This window comes from Lissotriton vulgaris, chromosome 5, assembly GCF_964263255.1.
Source record: "Lissotriton vulgaris chromosome 5, aLisVul1.2, whole genome shotgun sequence".
Classification (NCBI taxonomy): Eukaryota; Metazoa; Chordata; class Amphibia; order Caudata; family Salamandridae; genus Lissotriton; species Lissotriton vulgaris.
In genome coordinates, this window is record NC_141693.1 from 1062468319 (window position 1) to 1062489775 (window position 21457).

The window sequence follows — 21457 nt, forward strand, 5'->3', positions numbered from 1 at the left end:
AAGCAGACCACCAGGGCTGGCTTTAGGGCAGTGAGACTGGTGAGGCCGCACTGGGCATTGACCTGGGGGGCTGTGTTTAGCAATAACTGACAATTTAAAAACACCTTCAGCTGAATTCCTTGTGCATCCAGTTTTCAGGCAGCATTAAAGATGTCAAGAAAACTCTTTTGATTAATGTTCCTGCTAGAGAGAGAGATTGGAATTTTGTGTAGGGGCAGTTTTGACCTGCCATAAAGTAGAGCAGAGGGTTAATATGCCTACTGCAATGAACACATACTGTGTGGATCACAGATCTGTATTTTATGTGGATAGCTGAGTGGATAACAGATTTTGTCACAGAGATCCTTTTGGTGTTGCAGTTCATATCATTTTGTTCATTCAACCCTATGTACAGCGTTCTAATACCCTTGGGTCATGTGTGCGCTTTATAAAACACTGTAAATAATCAAATAAATAAATAAGCTATAAATAAGCTACAACCCTAATATAAAACTGTGACTGTTACGAACTGTCATCAAAGAGCTGCATGCAAACTGCATAAAATAGGTATGGGTGTTCTGCCCCCCCCCCACAGTCTTTCATTATCTATTTCTAATGTTGCTGAAAAGTGTTTGTTTGGGTAGATATACATGGTTATTAGTAAAATCAGCCTTTACCAGTGCATTAAAAACAAATGAAATGTATGTGTGTGAGAGAGGAGCTATGGGTAGCAAGCTCTATATAAATACAAACCTCTTTCCCTCTTCTATCCCGCCACCTACCCTTCTCTATACAAATAACTGAATAACGCATGCACTACTCAAATTACTTCATATTTTACTATACTAATTTTCAACACTAATCCTTTATGAGTTCCGGAGTGGCGTGCTACTCGCCAGAAAAGCGCTTCAACATCCATCAGGGGTAAAAAGTGCTATATGAATGCAAACCTTTCTTCCCCTTTTATCCCTCCGCTATCCTTCTCACTCCAAATAACTGACTAATATCCACCACTGAAATTACTTTCATATTTCACCATATTAATTCACCACTAATCCTTTATGGGCTTCCTGAATAGCATGTTTCAACACCCCATCAAGGGTAACAAGCGCTATATAAATACAAACCTTTTTTTTCTCCTCTATCCTTCTGCTATCATTCCAAATCCAAATAACGGACTAACCTATCCACCACTTAAAATGTACTTGCATGTTTCACTATACTAATTCAACACTAATCCTCTATGGGTCCCGGAGTAGCGTGCTACCCGCTGAAAAAGTGCTTCGATGCCTTGTCAGGGGTAGTCAGCGCTATATAAATGCAATTACAGTACTTTTGCCTGATGGTCATGAGGGAATCTGAGGAGGTGGTTATGGGGGAGCGACAAAAATGATTGTTGCGCCAACAGCTCTAAAGCCGGCCCACAGACTAATATCAATCGGCAAGGATTCCTCGCCAAACATCAATTCATGTGACTTTTGAGCCACTGATTCTCATTTGGGAACTTTAAGGATTGCTTGTGCCCATCTAAGAGTTTGCTGTGCCACTGCATCCATGCACATCTTTGACCAAAAAGGTCCCTGACAGATTCAGACACACCACATACTTCACATTAACCAACACAAACCATTTCACTGGATAGATCTACCTTCACTAGCACAGGGTGATCAGGCTACCTTGACTCAGGTTGGTGAAAATCTCAGAACAATAAGGAAAATGCTCCAGGGACACGTTTGTTGATAACGCAGCACATGGTATGCACTTGCAAAGCCAACACCAGAATAGTCCCAAGTGCAAGGGTGCACAAACTGTAATCAAAGTTAATGGTTACATTTTGAAAGATCCATTAATGAAGTGTGGTGGAATATTTCCGAGGATAACAGAAGGGTTTTAAGTAGCAACAGAAAAATTTCAACAAAATAGCCTTTTGCCCAATTACCAATGTGCGCTTTTGAGGTTCGGGAACTCATTTGGACATGGCTGTACTAGAGGAAGGATAATTACGGACTACAACCAAGCGTAGTTGTGGGGCTCTGACTATAGATCATCAAGTTTCTCAAATGTAGCAGAACATCCCTCAAATATCCAACAAAATACACTGCCGATGTTTGAGCAGAAGGCGGCACATATGACATCACAATGCATCACAAGAAGCCATGACATACCTACAGTAGGAAGCAAGAGCTACGAAAACAAAAAAACCCAATAACAAGCCTCAAACCGCACATCCTGAATATGGACAACAGAACACCCCAAGACATGAAAGCACATACCTTCACATGGTAAGGGTCATCATTGCCCTGATCTGCTCAGTCATTAAGAGTTCTGTATCCTTCCCCAGTTACATACATGAAATGTGCCCACTCCTAATTCTTGCACCTTCATGCCCCCTTGCACAGCTCTTCATTGTTCTCTGCTAGGTTGACCATACCTAAATAACTAACTAAATAACTACATACCCATGCCTAAATACACAAAAACTCTTAAGTGTTTCGTGCATCCTCCGTCATCAATCGGGTCGGTCATTGTTTGTATTTGTATGTGTTCAGTTCAGTTTCTGTACAGCACTACACAGTTTGCTTCTCCCCTAAAGTACAAAGAGAGGGGAGAAAACCAGTTGTGCGTGATAGAGAGGTGTGCATTGCAGCAGCTGCGTCATTGACAATGTTCTGTACAATTTCCCTGAGGAGTTAAGATGTTGAAGCAGAAGTGGGAGGGTCCACAGAGGATTCAATGCTGCCCGCTTGATAACTGGACCAGATACAGAACTTAGGTGTATGCTTGTCAGGAAGAGGGAGAAAAATTAAATATAGAGGTAAGTGATTAGGGATGCTCTTGGGCGCAAGAGAGCTACACTCATGGTTGATTTAACCCCTTAACTGCTGCAGACGGCCAACGGTCGTCACGAGCACTACCTCCCCAGTGCTGCGCACGACCGTTGGCCGTCGAGCCAGCATTCGTTCTTCAAACGTTCAGCACTGGGCGCTGAACGTTCGAAGCTCTGATGAGGTTAAAACACAGTGTGGTATCAACAAAATATTTTGAGAACCCTACAAGGAGAAATGTGCAACCTTCTCAATCGGTATTCATTTGGCACCAAAGCAGATTATACACATGACCTTACTCAAGCGGAACTTCTAGAGATCTGTAGTGTGCAGATCCAGATTTGAATCTCATCAGAGATGATGTATCTTTTCATAATCGTAAGATTGATCAAAGGTGTACGACATTCAGAGTAAAAGAATAACTTTGAAATTCAGTAGAATCATTATTGCCACCAGGAATCAACTCATTACTGAATACTCCATGTTTGGTGGTATCCGCTCATTTGAGGTAATACCACATATATGTGGTGTTGCCAAACTAAGTGGCGGAGAAGGTACTCCATTGCAAAGGTGACAGTCTTCCCCCCACCTGCCAATATAGTAGTCTGCCCAACAAAACTTAATTGGGGGGGGACCTTAAGTTTAGCCACAGCAGAGACTACTTTTGGGGTTACCTTTACATTCCTCCATACCCACCACTATTACACTTGCTCCGTTCCCAGACATTTCACTACCTGTAACGGCTTTGCTGCTTATGCACGCAGAGCAATGCAGGAGGCAAAATGTCCGGAAAAGGGGATCATGTGGCAGACTGAATATTTTCACTACTTAGAGGGGGAAGAGGAGCCATTTGAACTCTAGCTTCCCAGATATCTGACAGAACTTTGAAGGTGCTTGTCAAAATTTGCTACTTTGAATTTCATACCAGCCTCTGGCATAACTGATCCAGACGTGCAACTGTGTTGATTAATCAATTATACAATTAAGTGGGCACCACTTATTTGTTAATTGCATCCTTTCTGTTATTAATACACAGCAGGGTATTATTCATGCTGTCACTATTGCTGTATATTGACCATTTGAGGGTTTTTTAGAGTTACTATCCATGACGTATGACAAGTAGGTAAATGGGTGAGACAGAGTCCAACTCTCACACCGAGCTGAGCGATGGAATGGGGCACTGTTTTACCACTTCTGATATCTGACCATGGGGGATACTTTGGGTGGTGTGTTCCTCCCCACCCACTAAAACCATCTGTTTCAGGCATGTCCTTGTTTTCAGCCAAGGTGATTGGTCAGTATGTGAGCCAGTTGGTTTTGCCAAAACAGTATTGCGACTGACCAATTCCCAAAATGAGACTGAGGCTTGGATGTAATCCTGTGGATTATACACATGCTAGTATGTTTTACTCACCTTAATCACAAGTATACTACTGGTATCAACATCCTGGTCCTATCTAGTTCTACGCCCAATGTTTCCCCATTTAAGATCCTCTTCCGGCTGGCTGGCCATTTATGAGCTATATGGATGGAACCATCAGACATGGGTTAGATTAATCCACGGAGAAGGCACCCACAGCTCCCACAAGATTCAATGCCCTTGTCATCTAGCTGAAAATACCCGAAAAGTGACCTCTCCGGGGTTTCCCACTGCAAACTACTTACAAGCTAAGGCCACTCCTGAAGCTCTTCATTCTGAAGGTTTTCAATGCATTACATTATTTGTGGATGCTCCCACCCTAAAGTAAGATGGCTTGTTTCCAACACACACCTGCTTCTCTTTCTTTAACCAGCTTGGGCAGTACCTTCCCTTTATCAGTCTTTTAGCATTGTTCTGTTTGCTACAAAGGACTGAAATGGTGTCGCTAGTGGTACATCCCATCAAGCTGCCCAGATTTTCCAAGATAGGCCATATTGTCTTGCCCACTCCCCGTTTTGTGGACTCCCACAGACTCTGGTTTGTGTAAATGAACAGGTGGAGTCTGCAAGTCTCTTGTGGGGAAGTACGCACGTGTAGGCCACACTTCTTCCTAGATCAACTGGAAAAATAAAAGGGGTCTAAAGGAAGTTCTATCTGGTACTACTGTTTTAGACACTACAGGCAATGATGGATTCCCATTGTGTTCTGGGCAGCACTACCACCCCAGCAGTATGGTCGTCTGCTGCAAATAAGGGTCAGCCATGACGCATCAGCCATCATTGTTTTCCAGTCAGTACATACCTAAACAACTATAAACGCACATAAGGGGCAAACACACCCAACCATCATTGCATACACATTCATAATTAAAAAAACAAAATATCAGCTTTTTGGCAAGTATAGGATGAGAGATTTTCTTCTGCCCCGACACCTATCCCCTCCAATGGTGCAAAAGAGGCATACAATTTTAAAATCTCATTACAGTATGTTTTATGGGGAGACTGTTACGCAAGTAAAGCTGAAGCTCAATGAAGGCAGAACTAAAGTCAACTCTTTGCTGTTTCCAATTCTATATCATCTCAGGATGAAAACCCACCCTTGATACACACTTCCAACACTCACTGTACTTAAACTGCTGAGGTGCTTTCAATTTTTTTAAATCAACTTGTTGGCATATAGGGACTTTATGTAAAAATGTAATGGTCACTAATATTCGGCAGAAGGGCGGGTCTGATAGGTCAGTGTGTGGGCTGTTTTTTAGACTGTTTATGACTTTAACTGTTGATTTTCTTGATATTACAACAAGCACTGCCTGCAGCAAGCACAACTGCATGTAGTCTTGCATACTTTGCAAAACACCTATAGAGCGGGTCTGTTCAATTTCAAAACGGCCCCAATTGCAAATGTGGGCCACTTTTAGTCTGACCCTGGTTGATATCACGTCACACTTACTCTTTGGGAGGGTTCAGGTCTTCTGGCCGAGCCTCAAAGAACCTCAGTACTTCATCACACTGAGAGATGTGAGGAGGAAGCCGGACAAGCGCCTGTAATGGAAGCACAAAGGGACAAACATAAGTGTGTCATGAAACACAAGCTGCCCAGAGAGGGACAAACTAAAAGAAACTAGAAAAAATGCAAACACCTACAAGGGCAAGAGATTCACGTTAAGTCCTATCAGCACGTCAGCGAAAATGTAAAGAGGCTGATCCAAACATTAACATCGCTAAACAGCTAACAAGCGGAAGTATGGGAATTCTCACTGAATAATATTGATGACAACTGTTGATGCCTGTAAACTCGGGGACGTGCAAGGATGGGCAGACTAAGGACAACCACACAGGCAGAGAACAGGAAGTGATGTAGGAGGAAGCCGCGGGAAGGAAGGAGGCGACCTCCAGATAGGGAAAGAAAGAGAGGAAAAGCATCAGGGAGAAGATAACAGGAAATGGCCGGCTTGATTTATTTACTAAAATGCAACAGGACGGAAATGAACGATAGCTCGGGAAGCTGAGAGCACCAGCAGCTGTAGACTAATTGGGACAAGAATAAAGAAAAAAAAGAAAAAAATTCAGCCAAAAGCCTCGTGGCGCACCGGTTTTTCTTCTCCAATCATGTGTGTAGATCAGGAGGCATTGACAACATTAATAGTTTGGGCTTTTGTGTAGAGAACAGTTATTGATGTTGTGCTTCAGATGTTTTCATTTGCCCACACGGACTCTATGGGGAGAATGTGCCGTTGAGGGTAGTATGAAGCCTCAACCTGCCATGGTCGTGACAGTTCCTGAATCAGGAAATGATGTCCCAGCTCAGCTGTGTAATCAAATTCACTAGCTATGATGCACGTTAATTTAAGGCTGCTAATTACTCAGGTGTGCAAATGGGCAGTTTTAGAGAGGGAACCTTTAAGCACTCGCCCTCCAAAGGCATCTATGTACTGAGACTGCATGAACAAAGGGAGGCATTGTTGAAGACAGGAACATGAACTGGGAGAATGACAACTGTAATATACGTTTATGGTTCAAATAACGAGGACGTATGCTTGTAAATAGATTTACTCGCATGCACAGGTAAGTAAATCTGCTCACAGGTGCGAGTAGTGGGCATTTCAAAGTGGTAATGGCCCTTGGCAAGTTGTTGACACCCACAAGTCAAGTTGGGCACTTTTTCAGGGTCCCTACCTCCCCCCTCGCCTCCCCCACCCCTAATAAAATGGAAGCAGGTTTACTCTTGTGAAGGGTAGTTGTACATTCATATCTCTAGTGGGAATGGGAAATGGGCAGGGCAGACCCTCAAAATGGGTGCGGGTGTGAATAAGAAAGTCCTCAATGGGGAATTGTTTTTCCTCTTGGATCAAAAAAAAAAAGAAAACAACCTTTAACTTTCACATGTAAGGGACCCAGAATTGATAAATGTAGTTGAAGAACTACGCCTGGGTATTTGTGACTGTCACAGAAAATATTCCTAGAATCAGCTGTAAAATAAAAAACCTGAACATTTTCTCAACACATGGGAGTAAACCTTATAAGTTTAATATCGGGTCTTGTTGGAGAATCAGTCTGTTTAAATGGGTAGGGGGTAATTTTCCTAAATATGCATGCATGTAAAATGGGGTGTGACCCTGACTGAGAGCGATAAACAAAGGACATCAGTACTGTTTATGACTTCCTCTAATAAATAGTCTGCTGCACAGACACCTATGATCACAAGCCCCTCATCCCTTCTCCTGGCTGCCACTATGAGGCACAGGCAGGCTCACTGGTGATGTAGGACCCAGGCACAGGAGTGGTGAAGAAAATCCTAAGATGTTTCAATCTATTGCCTCTTTAAAATAACAACCTCTCTGATAAATACAAACAAGACAGCACAGACAAAAAATGTGTGAAAAAGCGAGATGGCACCTCACGGGCGCACCACCAATGGGACCCCTGGTTGGTACTCACCAGGATGGCCCTGTTCTCATCATCGGTGCCATCAAGCTAAAACCAAAAAAGTGTCTCGACCCTCAAAAATAAAAGGACAGTGGATGGTGCAGTGGACACAACTTATATGTGACAAAACTAACAACATGTAACATTTAACATATAAGTCACTGAGCAACTGGGGCCATAAACTTTTATTCTCATTCCCTTCTCTGTTGCAAAACAGTGAACACACATATACTAAAAAAGAAGAGAGAAAATACTACCAATCGATTCTCTCTCTACTTACAGCCGACATGTTTCATTGCCTTTGATTTTTCGGCAATTTCTTCAGGGCAATATATTTTAAATGCCACTGCAAGGGACACTGAAGCTTGGGTGCCTGCTTGCAGATTTGTCTCTCATACCAGTGGTGAAATTGTGTTAAAATCGAAATCCAGCTCCCTTAAGTGAGCATGGTCCTTACTCCCCGTTTCAAGCAATTTACGGTGTCAGAGTAGCGGTCGGCGTCCTCTCAACCCTCGGGTCCCTTGCAGTGGCATTTAAAATATATTGCCCTGAAGAAATTGCCGAAAAATCAAAGGCAATGAAACATGTCGGCTGTAAGTAGAGAGAGAATCGATTGGTAGTATTTTCTCTCTTCTTTTTTAGTATATGTGTGTTCACTGTTTTGCAACAGAGAAGGGAATGAGAATAAAAGTTTATGGCCCCAGTTGCTCAGTGACTTATATGTTAAATGTTACATGTTGTTAGTTTTGTCACATATAAGTTGTGTCCACTGCACCATCCACTGTCCTTTTATTTTTGAGGGTCGAGACACTTTTTTGGTTTTAGCTTGATGGCACCGATGATGAGAACAGGGCCATCCTGGTGAGTACCAACCAGGGGTCCCATTGGTGGTGCGCCCGTGAGGTGCCATCTCGCTTTTTCACACATTTTTTGTCTGTGCTGTCTTGTTTGTATTTATCAGAGAGGTTGTTATTTTAAAGAGGCAATAGATTGAAACATCTTAGGATTTTCTTCAGACTTAAGAGATCCCGTGGATAACGAATTTCGACCATGGATGTTTACAGTCCAGCAAATGAATATTACCATGAGGACTAGGACTGGTGTTGTTTATTAGCTTTCAGAGTGGAGGGCGTCCTAGTTCTGTTTGTCTTCCCTCTAGACTCCCATTTGTGTAGTACAGGAGTGGTGAAGACAGAGAGTTTCTGCTGAAGGAGGAAGAGATGACGAAGAGAGGTAAAGAGCGAGACACCTCTAAGGGAAGGGGTAAGTGGGGATGAGAAGGATGAAGCAAGAGGTAGAGAACTTAGGAAGATTATGAAATGGAAGGGCGAGACAAACATGCGGCATACCAGGAGGATAATGTGTCAGAGAGAAGCATAGAAAAGAGTAGAGCGGGGATTAAGATAGAGGGAAAGACAAGGGCACGGTTATAGAATAGAGAGAAGAGGGTCGGCAACAGAGAGAGAAGAGAAGATAAGGCTAAGCTTTCATTTGAAAAGAAATCTCCATTTGGGGCAGTGGAGGCCACCTCATGGGTAAGGACAGGGACTAGTGGCGGCTCGTCCATGGGGGCGTTTGGGCACCGCCACACTGCTTTCTCGCCATGCGAGAAGGCAGAAACCACATGGTAGTTATTACCGTAATAACTAGCATTTGTTTCTGCCTTCTCGCACGACGAGAAAGCAGAAGTTAGAGTGGGCGGTGTTACTCGAGGGCAGGGGGGAGCGGCTTCCCCACTGTTGTTAATACTGTCTGTTTGGGCAGCCTGAGAGGCTGCCAAACAGACAGTATTTAGAACAGTGGGCAAGCCGCTCCCCCCTGCCCTCGAGTAACCCCTCCCACTCTCCCTGCTCTCTGTATGCTGCGGCATACAGAGAGAAATGACGTAGGTAGGGCAGCCGGCCGAACCAATCACAGCGCTGGCTGCTGTGGAGGGGAGGGAGGCTGCCTGCAGCCTTCCTGTTGACGAGAGCCCAGACGTTTTCAAAATCCAGGACGGCGGGATTCGGGAGTCTGCAGTCTCGGGAGAAAAGCGGGAACTGAAGCCAAGGTAAGTTTTATTATATTTTATTATTTATTATCGTCAACGTCGCATGTAAAGTGCTCGGATGATACATGCTCCGTGTACCCGGTACATGTATCAAGTGCAGCTGGTCCTCACACTGATTTATCTTTAAAGTTTTGTAGTTTAGGAAAGATAAGTAATGTGGCACTGTTGTGTTGTGTAGTTTTACAGTAGTTTAGTTGACTATACATTTCTTTATTTCGATTTGTTACATTTCTGTGTCTTTAATTAAATATACAAGCTTGTTGCTAGTGGCTCCACAGCGAATGGGGACTTTGCCTTGTCGAGGGTCACGTATCTTCATGCATAAACTCACCGACTCTGCAGCGTGATCTGACTTTGTGATTGTTTCTCCTATGCTTGATGGTACACAGCCAGAACTGCAAACATTATAATTATTTGTTAACTTGCGGGAGTGAGAAAACACACAGTACGTCATTCCTGGGGCAGTTAAAGTCTGTTCCTGGGCATTACACAGAGTGTACGCATGCCGAGACAGACTGCACACTGGCTTCCCCGGTCTCCACATGGCGTGTACAAAGTCCACCCTCCCGCGTGTTCACCCTCTTGGCCAGTCACGTGCCCCCTCCACGGGTGTTTTATTACTGCTGGGTATCGGATGGACCCGGCGGCCTGTGAATTATTAATCCTGCGCCTCTTCCTGCTCCCCCAGGTGCCCGCCGAGGAGCCAGCGAGCCGCTCCCTGCGCCCCAATGCCCCCGAGATGGTCGTCTTGTACAACTCCACGCTCAACATCTACATGGTGACAGACACCCGGTAACCATGGCACGGGGATGGACGCGGGGGGGGGGTGGCTGGGGGAGGCTCGGCCCCATCTTCTTTCTCCCTCGAGAAGAACCTTGTCCTGGGGTGGCCCCCAACCACGTCTTCATGAGCTCCACCCTCGCCATCTGTAAGGCGAGATGCCAGGTGGACTGGGCATGGGAAGGTTGGGGGTTTTCTGCTTTGCGCCAGCCTCCCTCCCCTCAGAGACCCGTGCCTGTTGTGGTCCAAGCCTCAAGCAGCGTGACCCATGGGTTACAGTTATGAGTGGGATAGCAGGTCGGGCAAGCGTAAAGCTGCTCCAGTGTGCATCAGACAACAGCTTATTGATAGAGGCACAATACAAAATTGGTGACACTCATCCTGAACTTTTACGCCTCACTACTTTCAAATGTCACCAGCCGCCACTGACAGGGACTGATCAGCCACTGAGTGTAAACTTCAACATCAGAGTCCAGGACAGGTTTGGTGAAAACACAAGCCGCCCTTGTGGGCAATGGGAGGACTGGCACTGATGGGCAGTGGGTGGAGGTTGCACAGGAGGGGATTTGGAGAACTGGCGTTAATGGGAAATGCAGGGAGCTGGCACTAATAAGCAGTGGGTGAAGATAGCCCTTTTAGAAGTGCAAGAATCTAGTATTTACGGTTAATGGCACCAGGGGCCCCTCAGCACAGTACCCTGGCCTGAGAGCTCCTGACTCCGAAGGGGAGCCTCTCCATGTAATTTGTAGGGGGCCCCCTCAACTTCCGTTACGCCACTGCTGAAGGTCAGTGCAAGAGGCTGGCATTGCAGGAGCACAATGCGGAGAGGACACCTGTTGACAGTGCGAGAAGCGCATATTGATGGCCGGGTGTTGTGATGGCACTGAAGGGCAGCATGAAGGGAGCTAGCACTGGTAGGCAATGTGAGAGGCTCACACAGACAGACATTGAGAAGACTGCACTGGTGGTTGGGGCAAAGAGCGGATACGCGTGGGTAGTGTGTGGGCAGTCACTGGCTGGCAGTCTGAGGAGGCTGCACGGCCATTGAGTGTGCAATGTTCATATTGATGGGCACTGAGGGATGCTAGTACCATTACTATTTGATACTCTAAATAGCAGCAGGCTGGAATTCCAAACATCTAAAAAATGATACATAAGTCTGCAAGGTTGGAAATGAAATATCCTCACAAAGCACCAGCTTCATTGACTTAACCACCCTGCCAACTCTTCTTCACAAGGAGCAGGAGGCACCATGGTGGTATCATACCTTTATTGCCTTACTCTGAAAAGGCTCAAAATGATACTCAATTTTGGCAACCAATGAGTACACTTTAAAAATCATTTGTGCGATGGAATTCTGGACCTCCTCTGTAAATCTACAATGCTCTCTGTTAGAACTGGCTATTTCTGGTAGGCTAAGGCTGACGCCAAAGCCAGGCAGAAACCACCATTCTAGTCAGGGCAAGGGAGTCACACGCCAAGATAACCCCTGCTCACCCCCTTGGTAGCTTGGCACGAGCAGTAAGGCTAAACTAGGAGGCAATGTGTAAAGCATTTGCGCCAGCACACAACAGCAACAACATCCTAGGCACACCACAAAAAGGAACTCCACACAAGGTTATATAAAAATAACTTCTGTATTGTCAAAACATATCAGATAGAATCACACATGTACATTGTGCCAATTGGCACGGGCAATATTCACAAGACAGGGCCACGTGGGCCACTGTCATAATCAGCACTTAGTAGAAATGATATACTGTCAGAAATTAGAAAAAAAGAATATAAAATCACTGTAGCACACAGTAACAGTTATAAATCACATCCAGTAACTACTGGGAACAGGTAAGCACACATTACGCAACCCTAAACACCTTAGGAGCATGTCACGCAGGAGACCAGGACCTCACTAGGACCACCTGTACTGAAAAGAACAACCACCTAAGTATCACACAACATTTAGGGGTACAAGCACAACACATTACACATGATGCATGAAAACACATTCAGCGGTGTAGTAAAGGGAAACACATGATGCATAAACCTACACATTCAGCGGTGTTCAGAACAGAGCACATGATGCATAAAAATACATTCAGCGGTGTTCAGAACAAAGCACATGATGCAATAAAATACATTCAGAGGTGCAGCGCAAGAGGACACATGATGCCTAAGACATTCAGAGGTGCAGCGCAGGGAAAAGGAAGACACATGACGCATAAAAACATTCAGAGGTGCCAGAACAATACAACAGCGCAAAAACACACAGTAGGCAATTACCATCCTAAACATAGCAGGTAACCACATTGCGCACAACTTACATAAGCCACCACCTGTGGCAGTCCCTAGGCCAACTGGCCTTGTTGGAGCTCAGACGCCCTGTGTCCAATGTCAGGGCGCGCTGCCATGTAGCACCAGTCCAAGCACAAGCCTAAACGTAGCAAGTGCCCACTACTAGCTGGGCACCTGTGAAATCCCAAGACCTAAACGGTGCAGCTGGTACTAAGTGCTGCGCAGCTGTGACTGGCCGGGCACCTCTGTGCCATCTCTGTCCCTCTCAGGGACTCGCTCTCCATCTTGCGCCTAAACGGTGCAGCTGCCACCTAATTGCTGGGCAGCTGGAGATCATCAAAGAAACTGCGACAGGGTCCTCACTGACCCTTGGGCGCAAACTGCACCCACTGTTGGAGCCACACAGGCTCTGGGCATGTCACGTGCCCCAAACGTTGGAGCCACACAGGCTCTAAAGCTATAAATGCACCATGGAGCCCTCAGGCTCTGAAATCCATGGCACCTCGAGCCTCGCTGGGCTCGTGAATCAAAAATGGGGGCGGGAGCCTCTCGGGGCTCCAAAGAACAGAGCATGCCTCCAGAGCCTCTCTGGGCTCTACTGCCACGTTGGGGCGACCCACTGCCAACCGGGGCTGCCCTTGAAGCCCTCGTGGCTTCCTAATGCCGACAAGCGCGAGATCGCGCTACTGGGGGGGGCGGACACCGATAATGTGTCCCTTCCCTTCTGCACCACTCACCGGTGGCTCCTCGGTGCAGGCGGCCAGTCAGGCAGGCATCACTCTTCAGAGGGGCTCTCTCTCCTCATGGGAGCCCCGCCTTTACGAACGCCCGCCACGCTCCACACCCGGTCCCCCATCTCGGGACCGGGCTTTCTCTGGCTCGCACGCTCCTCACGCAGCAGGCCATGCTACCTCTCTCGGGGCTCCCTCTCGGTCACGGGAGCCCCGCAACGGCCGCCATCTTCTTCGCTCCTCGGGCCAGCAGCCAATCACGGCGCGGCCCGGGGAGACGTCAACAAGGCATCCCGGGCCGGCCAGCCAATGACAGCGCGGCTAGTCGGCGCAGCCTCCGGTGCTGCACCAACCCCAGCGCGGCCTTCAGGGCGAGCCTCCCGCGGCCCGCCAATCACAGCGCGGCACGCTGAGGGGGGCTCGTCTCTCTGAGCCAATCAGGGCTCAACTCCTTCGGTTTCTTCTCTCCGCGGCCATACACACAGCTCGGGCCGCGGCGGTGAACAAAGGGGCATAACGAGGGTTGGGCACCCTCGGTATTCAAAATAAAAGTAGAAACGGGGTGAGCACCCGTTAGGCAATAAAATAAATGGGGTGGCACCCATAAATAAAAATATAGAGATATCGGGCAAAAAGCAGGGTGGCACCTGCAATTCCCCACTCAAAATGCGGGGCAGAGACACGCTCATATAAAGCAAAAAGCGTTCCCAAGCGCTAGGGAAGACAAATCAAGCACTTCCAAGGCTATAGCAAAGAAAAGAAGGTCTCTGCCTCAAACAAAGCACTCCCCCAGTGCTACCAGCAAAGTCCAGCAGCAAGGGAAGCAAAGGGGACCCAGCAAAAGGTCTCCAGAGTTCAAGATAGGCCCATCAGGTTTCCAGGGCAAAGCACAGTCCCCCATCAGCCCAGGCAAGGCAGAGGGGTCCACCAGAAGTCCTCCAGGCATCCAGGGGCTGGGCAGCGCCCGCCCCTGGTAGATTCAAGTCAGAAACAAGAACATTTTGGAAGGGGACACAGCCCCTTCTTATACACAGAAAAGTCTTTGAAGTCTTTGTGTAGGCAGTGTGAGAACCAGCTAGAACTGGTTATAGGGAAGTCCCTTCAGTATCAAGGACAGAGGTGACAGTCGCCCAGCGGGGGGGGGGGGTGGAGCCAGCATTGTGGTCAGGCAGGCACAGCCCTTCACTATCAGGTGCCATCTCCTCCCTATTCCCTGGCAGCAGATGCTGCCTTTCATCCATGGGCTGACTCAGACAACCTCCTGGGCTCTCCAGCCCCTGTCACCCTCAAACCAGACAGTCAATCCACAAGCAGGCCCAGGCACTCCTGACCCAGGCTCACCAGCCAATCACACGCCAGACACAAATTACACAAATATGCCAACTTCTAAAAGTGGCACTTCTAGACTAGACACAATCATGCCGCAAATACCATTTCGCAGCATTCAGTCTCACGAGTTCTCTCATACGAAACTCGCCCCTGCACACCCACACATCAGGAACTACCATGGGCATACATATTCCCCATTCATTCCTATGAGAGGGCAGGTCACTCACCACACATACACAGAGAGCTCAAGCACTTTACACTGTACCACAGTGAAAAAGTGCGCAGAGGCCTGAAATCACCAACACCAGGTCTCAGAAACAGGCTAGGAAAAAGCAAAAAGTCTAGGGGTGAACCTGCCAAAAGGACCAGGTCCAACACTCTCCAATTGATGCTTGGACTGCATCTCACGATACTTGGCGCACTCAGCTCTTTCCCATCCTTCCTTCCGTTTCAGCAACTGCAGTCTGTCAGGCTAACCAAAAATTTCTCAACACACCAGCCTGACTCGGACAGGCAGGACAACAGAAAACTAGAGAAATGCACCAACAAAAAAGGTAGTAGAAAAATGTATGAATGAGTGGCAGACAGCCTTCTGGCACTTGCAGAACACATCAATGCTGTGTCCATGGCTAACCTACAAAAAGAACTTTTAAACAGGTACACTCCGAGGCCATCAACGTTCACATTTTTGTATGTACTGCTGTATTATTAGTGCTTATTCCTGGGAAGTAGAGCTTGTCTTAGCAATACCAGTCTTCTGACAAACAAAGAACCTCAAGAACTGAGCCACACGTCAAGAGAGAGGGTAGAGAGAATTTGAACTTAAATCTCCTGATTTCACAGTCAACAATGTGATCACTAGAACACATTTCTCACCGTCTCCAAAACTGTTTGCTCCATTAATTCCACAACTGCAAAAAACATTGGGGGAACAAAGCAGTAGTTTGTACAGCTTTTAGAATTCATTCTCTTTAAATACCACATTTGTCCTTAAAAGATGATGTGAACAATACACTGCAAATGAAAGTATTCATACCAAAAAGGCCCTCTCCCCATATTGGATGCATGAAGTTGAAGATATGCAGACTGCCTCAGGATAAAACCTACTTTCTAGGTGTGGCCCTGACTATGCATATTTCTATGCTATTCTATTGTTTCCAATATATATACAGTGGGCTTCTGGTCCGTCCCTTTATTAATTATTGATTGGCTTATGCTAACTCACTCTTGCTTCTGGAACTTTTCAGGAGTTCTGACTGACATCGTTTGAGCTCCATTGTCTTAGAATAGAATTTTTTTCCTTTATGGAATGTGCGGTTTGCAAATGATGATGCTTTGTGCTAACTTAATTTTTCTGTTATCAATTCTGTAACCAGATTGATACCGGATTACTGAATGAAGAGTCAGAGATTCTTAAATTTGCTTAGAAAATTAATACCTTTAAAACTGCTCATTATTGGCTAAAATCTTTATTTGCATTTTATGAATTGCTCATGTTTATGTAGGAGCTCTCTGGTCATAAACGGTGGCAAAGATCCATTAACCTTCAGCGGAAATCAGCGTAACGGTAATCAGAGGTAATGGTGCCACATTTCCTAGATTTTCCAAAGGGAGATTACCGTGGGATTTCCACTGCAACACAACCATTAGCTTTTATTGACCAGACTCTTTCAGCCATTGGCATGAGACCTTGCCAATCAAGTCTTGGCTCCACACAAAAGAGTATTTTCCGCTCTCCTAAAGCTGTTGGCAGTTTAGGCGCACCACTCCACCTGCAGTGAGTGTCTGAATTGGAAAGCATGAGAAATTATTTTAGACCTCCCAGACTCTATCAACTGCTCATGGCCAAGACATGCACAAAGGCAGCCTTCCTCATTTCTGTCTTTACAAGGGTTGGCACATTAAATTCATACTTACTGGCTTTGTCAATTTTTGTTAGCTAATGATTTAGTAAAACAGCCTGCCTCCAAGGTTTCTGAGAATGTTACTTTAAACAATAGTTTATCTGCCAAAAATAGTTACATTGTAATCATGTTCATCTACCGAAAGTGCACTTTGACCTGTAGAAATTCTCTTTTGCCCCAAATATATACTCTTTTGGTATCTTCAAACACTGCTTATCAGGGAACAAACATGCCCACACCGCAGAAGCTCTGCGGTGTGTAACCGGTGTATATAGCAGTGTGCAACACACGATCCTGTAAGCCATCCTTTTATTCAGTTGATAAAAAGTTTCCCTGTTGACGGATTCATCTGTCTGTCCTGGATAAAGCACTTCTTCTCAGAAGGAGGCTGGACCAAGAAGGAGGGTAGGGACAAGCGCATCTGCATCCAATCAAAAGAAGAGAAGGAAAATAATCTTCCCTTTGAACGTCTGAAGTCCTCTTTATTTCTAGGAGTCTTGTTATACCTCTTCAGGATGCACTGCCTCTGCAGTAACTCAAGGTCGAGACTCAGCTGTGGTGATATCTAAAACATTGTGGGTCCAGCGAGGGGACAGGCGGAGTCTCAGAACTGGCACTTTCCACCATAATAAGGGTATAGAACCACAAATCATTAAATTAGGTTCTAAAAAAAAAAAAGAATAGGGAAAGCACATCCAGGCACAAGATCAAATATTAATATTCAGGAAAACATCAAAAATATCAAATAAAATCTGAATCAATTCACTAAACTACTGGATGTAGTTAAAGTGACACACAAGAAAGTAACCAGGACATGGAGTCTGAAGTAACGATTGCTGCATTTAGCCCACCACTCAGCTGTAATGAAAACCCTACCAACAAAGACTGGACACAGTCGCCAAAACTCCAGCAAAATGGCAAGACAAGATGACGGGGAAAAGTGGAGATGATCACCACTAGACGCTCATCCTTCAATTTCATCTTAAAATGAACAAAGCTCAAGGCAATTTATAATAACATTTTTTTTTTAAATCAATGTTTTCCCTTAAGGAATTAAATTTGGGCAATGTGCTTGCATCATTAGCACATAGACTTTTTTCAATGAACACTCAAGCTCTCAAGTCATACCTTGACTCTTGCCCTACAGTTAGTTTCCACTATTTGATTATATTTTTTAGCTACAATATGTGCTTTGAAAAATTTTACTTTTTAAGTCTTTATACACGCAAATGAAATAATATACTATTGTGGAAGTAGTAGCTAAACATTCAGGTTGAAAATCCGTAATGATCAGCGATCACTTAGAAAAAAATGTCATTCCCAAATGCAGACAAGCATTGGCAAAGCCAATCGGCCATGCATTCACATTACTTGCAAATGTTTTCTGGTATTGGCTTTACCAACGCTTGTAGAATTGTGAAGCAAACACTAAAAAAGCCAGTTGTGTTGTATGGCCATCTTGAAACAAGGTCACCACACTGCGTCTATACAGTAAACACAATAAGACGCACATCTTGGAATGGTATAAAAATAAGTATACAAAGTAACATGTCAAAATGGCTGCCATGTTGCATCTAGCTACACAGTGGTGGCCTTTTTGGAATGGTATAACAAACTTATTTTGCATACCTATCGTTATACCTTTACAAGTTGGCTCCCTTTTGAGTCTACATACAACATATTTGCCATCTTCGAATTACACAGAATAAAATACGAAGATGGACACCCACCGCTACCGGTTTTACCAAAGCCGATGCAATTCTACAAGCATCGGCAAAGAAAATAGCAGCAGCGGGAAGAAGGCAACTACTGTGACTGGTGTGCTGTCCGAATGGGGTGTTTCTGTTCGGTTACTGGTCTGATGTAACAATGGAATGGTTCGGTATTTTGATTAGTGTGCTAGTATGCTATAACAATGTGATGTGGCCGCGTTATGGCTGGTCTTCAGTTAGAATGGAATGTTTCTGTACTGCTGCGGATCTGCTGTCCTGTAACAACGTGTTGTGCCTGTACTGAATGCGATATTTTAGTACCGTTTGTATGACATACCAAGGGGATGTTTCTGTACGGCAGCTGGGCTGCTGAGCAATGTGTTGGGTCTGTACTGAGACTGGTCTGCTTTCCGAACGGGACCTTACAGTACTGCAGCTGGCTTATACAACAATGAAGGTTTCTGTTCCAATACTACTGTGCTGACCATTGGAATGCTTCTTTGTGTTACTTGTCTGTGACAAGGATAATCAGATAATGCAACGAGACAAAACTTCCACAAAAACCAGAAGTAACTCATGAGCCCCCACATAAGGTAAACTGATTAATACTCGATAGTTCAAATGCTAGAAAGCATCAACATACATAGATAAGGGCAATTCTGTAATCTGTCATAGAGGAGAAGATGTTGTCATAGAGGAGAAGATGTTTAAAAAGAGTGCAAGGGCCAGAAAAGAAACGCCGACGGGGATAATTCAATTTTTTGACGGGTTACAGGATATAATCTATGCATTTGGCACTCAGATGATCTGAATGCAGTCGGTCATTTCCGGGCCAGAGAGGTCACAAGTCGCGTCTGCACTGAAGGCAGTAAATGGCTCCTCTCAGATGGAGCGCGCCTGTTGGGTGAACTCGTGACACTACTTCTCCCTTGCCTTCAGTAGACTTCCTGTCTGAGATAGCGATACTGGACTACCGGGCACAAGGGGGCCTTTATTTTGTAACCGCAGGGATCATGTTTTAAGCCATGGGCATGAACACGTCATGTTCGAGTTTGAACTGAGCTGAGCCCTGAATCTAACGCAACACGGTTGTCTTTAGTCAGGGCGCCAACAGCAAGAGTGACGTCATGCAAAGCGGCACAGCACCGGTGTCCGTGGAGAATAAAAAACGAATATAAGCTCAAATCTTCTTGTCTTCAGCGCAGTTATGAATGAAAGCGCAAGGAAAGGCAAGCGCTCTTTGAAGGAAAAAATACCCGCGTCTTAACGACGGACAAAGGCCACTCCACTGGCATGGGAGCGTTATCCAGGTGTCCAACAGGAAGCTAAACTTTCGATATACCGAGAAACCCCAATTTCAGTAGTATGTGGGTACTAAACATATGTTGAAAACTATATGGAGAAATATCACCACCAGAAATGCTCTCTCTATTCGTAGGCCGAAACTAAAATAAACTTTCTAGACACTGGGAGTGCCCTTTGGAGACCAGTGGGGACTGGGGATAAAACACATCGTGACAGATAGAAATCCAGAGGCACGTGGGCAGGGTTGGGCTGGCCCTTAAGGCAGGGCCACTGGAATTATGCGCCGTGGAGGACTAAATTATGTGGTAGGGTTCACTAAATTAAGCAGCAAGAAAAGGCCAATTATGCTGCGTAATTTAGTACATTTTCTGAGAGTGTTTCTGCATTTTTTTTGTCTTTTTTGCACATGTAATAATATCTGGGCAAAGATTTGACCCAATTAGTACGTGTTTAACAACCAAATTCTGCAATAAACCACAAAAAGATCAAGATGACCAGTGAACCTTTGAAAAAGTCACCCATTGCGCAGGAACATGTCACTATATTTAAAAAAAACTTTTGATCCAATTGAGCTAGAAACAAAAATTGTTTTTGTTTAAATCTGGAGATTATGGTGAAAGAACATGAATAAAGGGCGTGCTGTTTCCTATGGTGCATACAGCAACAGTCGATAAAGGGTTGTGTCAAAGCGGTTAATATGTTTGTTTTTACCATGCCAAAGGGGTGTCCTTGTGTTTACTGTATTATATGTGAAAGAAGATGTACTGAGCAAATTAACAATACATTTTTTTTTTTAATCTGCAGATTATGCAGCATATGATGGATTACGTGGCATATGCGGCAAATCCACAATTACGCGGAAACATCTGATAGGTAATGGGTGGGCAGTTTTTGGCTGTTTGTGGGCATGTTTTATGGTCTGCTAGGCTGGTTTTTAGGTCTCACCTACATAGCACATGCACTGTAATGCGAGACGTATTGTTTGCAATTCAGTGGGTTTACAACCCGCCACCAGAATATCATTAGTTGTTTTCGATATCCCTCATCTGCCATCTTTCCTTTTTTTTCTCCTGTAGGCTTCAGTTCCTTTCTTGTGTTTGCTCCTCCCTGGAGCATGGACCAAGTACATGTGTTCTTCCTCATCGGACTTCTTCCTCATCTTTTACAACTCACTATTTTTTCATTTAATTTATAAGTGGTTCGGTATTATTCCTGGACACGCAATGTGCTTTCCTACTTTTAACACAGGCATATGGCTTCTTATTTATGTTGCTTTCACCTTTCATCCTGCTGCTGTCGCTATTGATACTTATGTTACATACACCCACGACTGTACAACTCTACGTCACTCCACACCACTCCATTCTACTCTACACTATGCCACTCCACTCAATTCCATAATATGGCACTCCACACCACACCAATCTATGCCACTCTACGCCATTCTACCCTGCTACTCCATGGCACACTACAACCCTCCATGCTACTCTTCTCTATGCCACTCCCCTTTACTCCACTCTACCCTACGCCACTTTACTGCTCTAAGCCACTCCACTTGACACAATGCCATTCAACTCCACCCCACTCTATGCAGCTTTATTCTATGCCACTCTACTCAAAGCTACTTTACCCCTCTCTACTCAACGCCTTTCTACTCAACTCTACTTCACGTCACTCTGCTCCACTCTATGGCACTCCACTT

General features: G+C 45.2%; 1 protein-coding gene across 3 annotated transcripts in view; it reads right to left on the minus strand.

Annotated features, from left to right (window-relative positions):
- SH3PXD2A (SH3 and PX domains 2A) overlaps positions 1-21457 on the minus strand; it is an 842113-nt gene that overhangs the window by 453023 nt on the left and 367633 nt on the right. For all 3 annotated transcript variants that reach the window (XM_086922729.1, XM_086922728.1, XM_086922730.1), the window contains one exon: positions 5677-5768. In XM_086922729.1, the coding sequence (XP_086778855.1) occupies positions 5677-5768 (92 nt within the window). The remainder of the gene's footprint in view (positions 1-5676; positions 5769-21457) is intronic.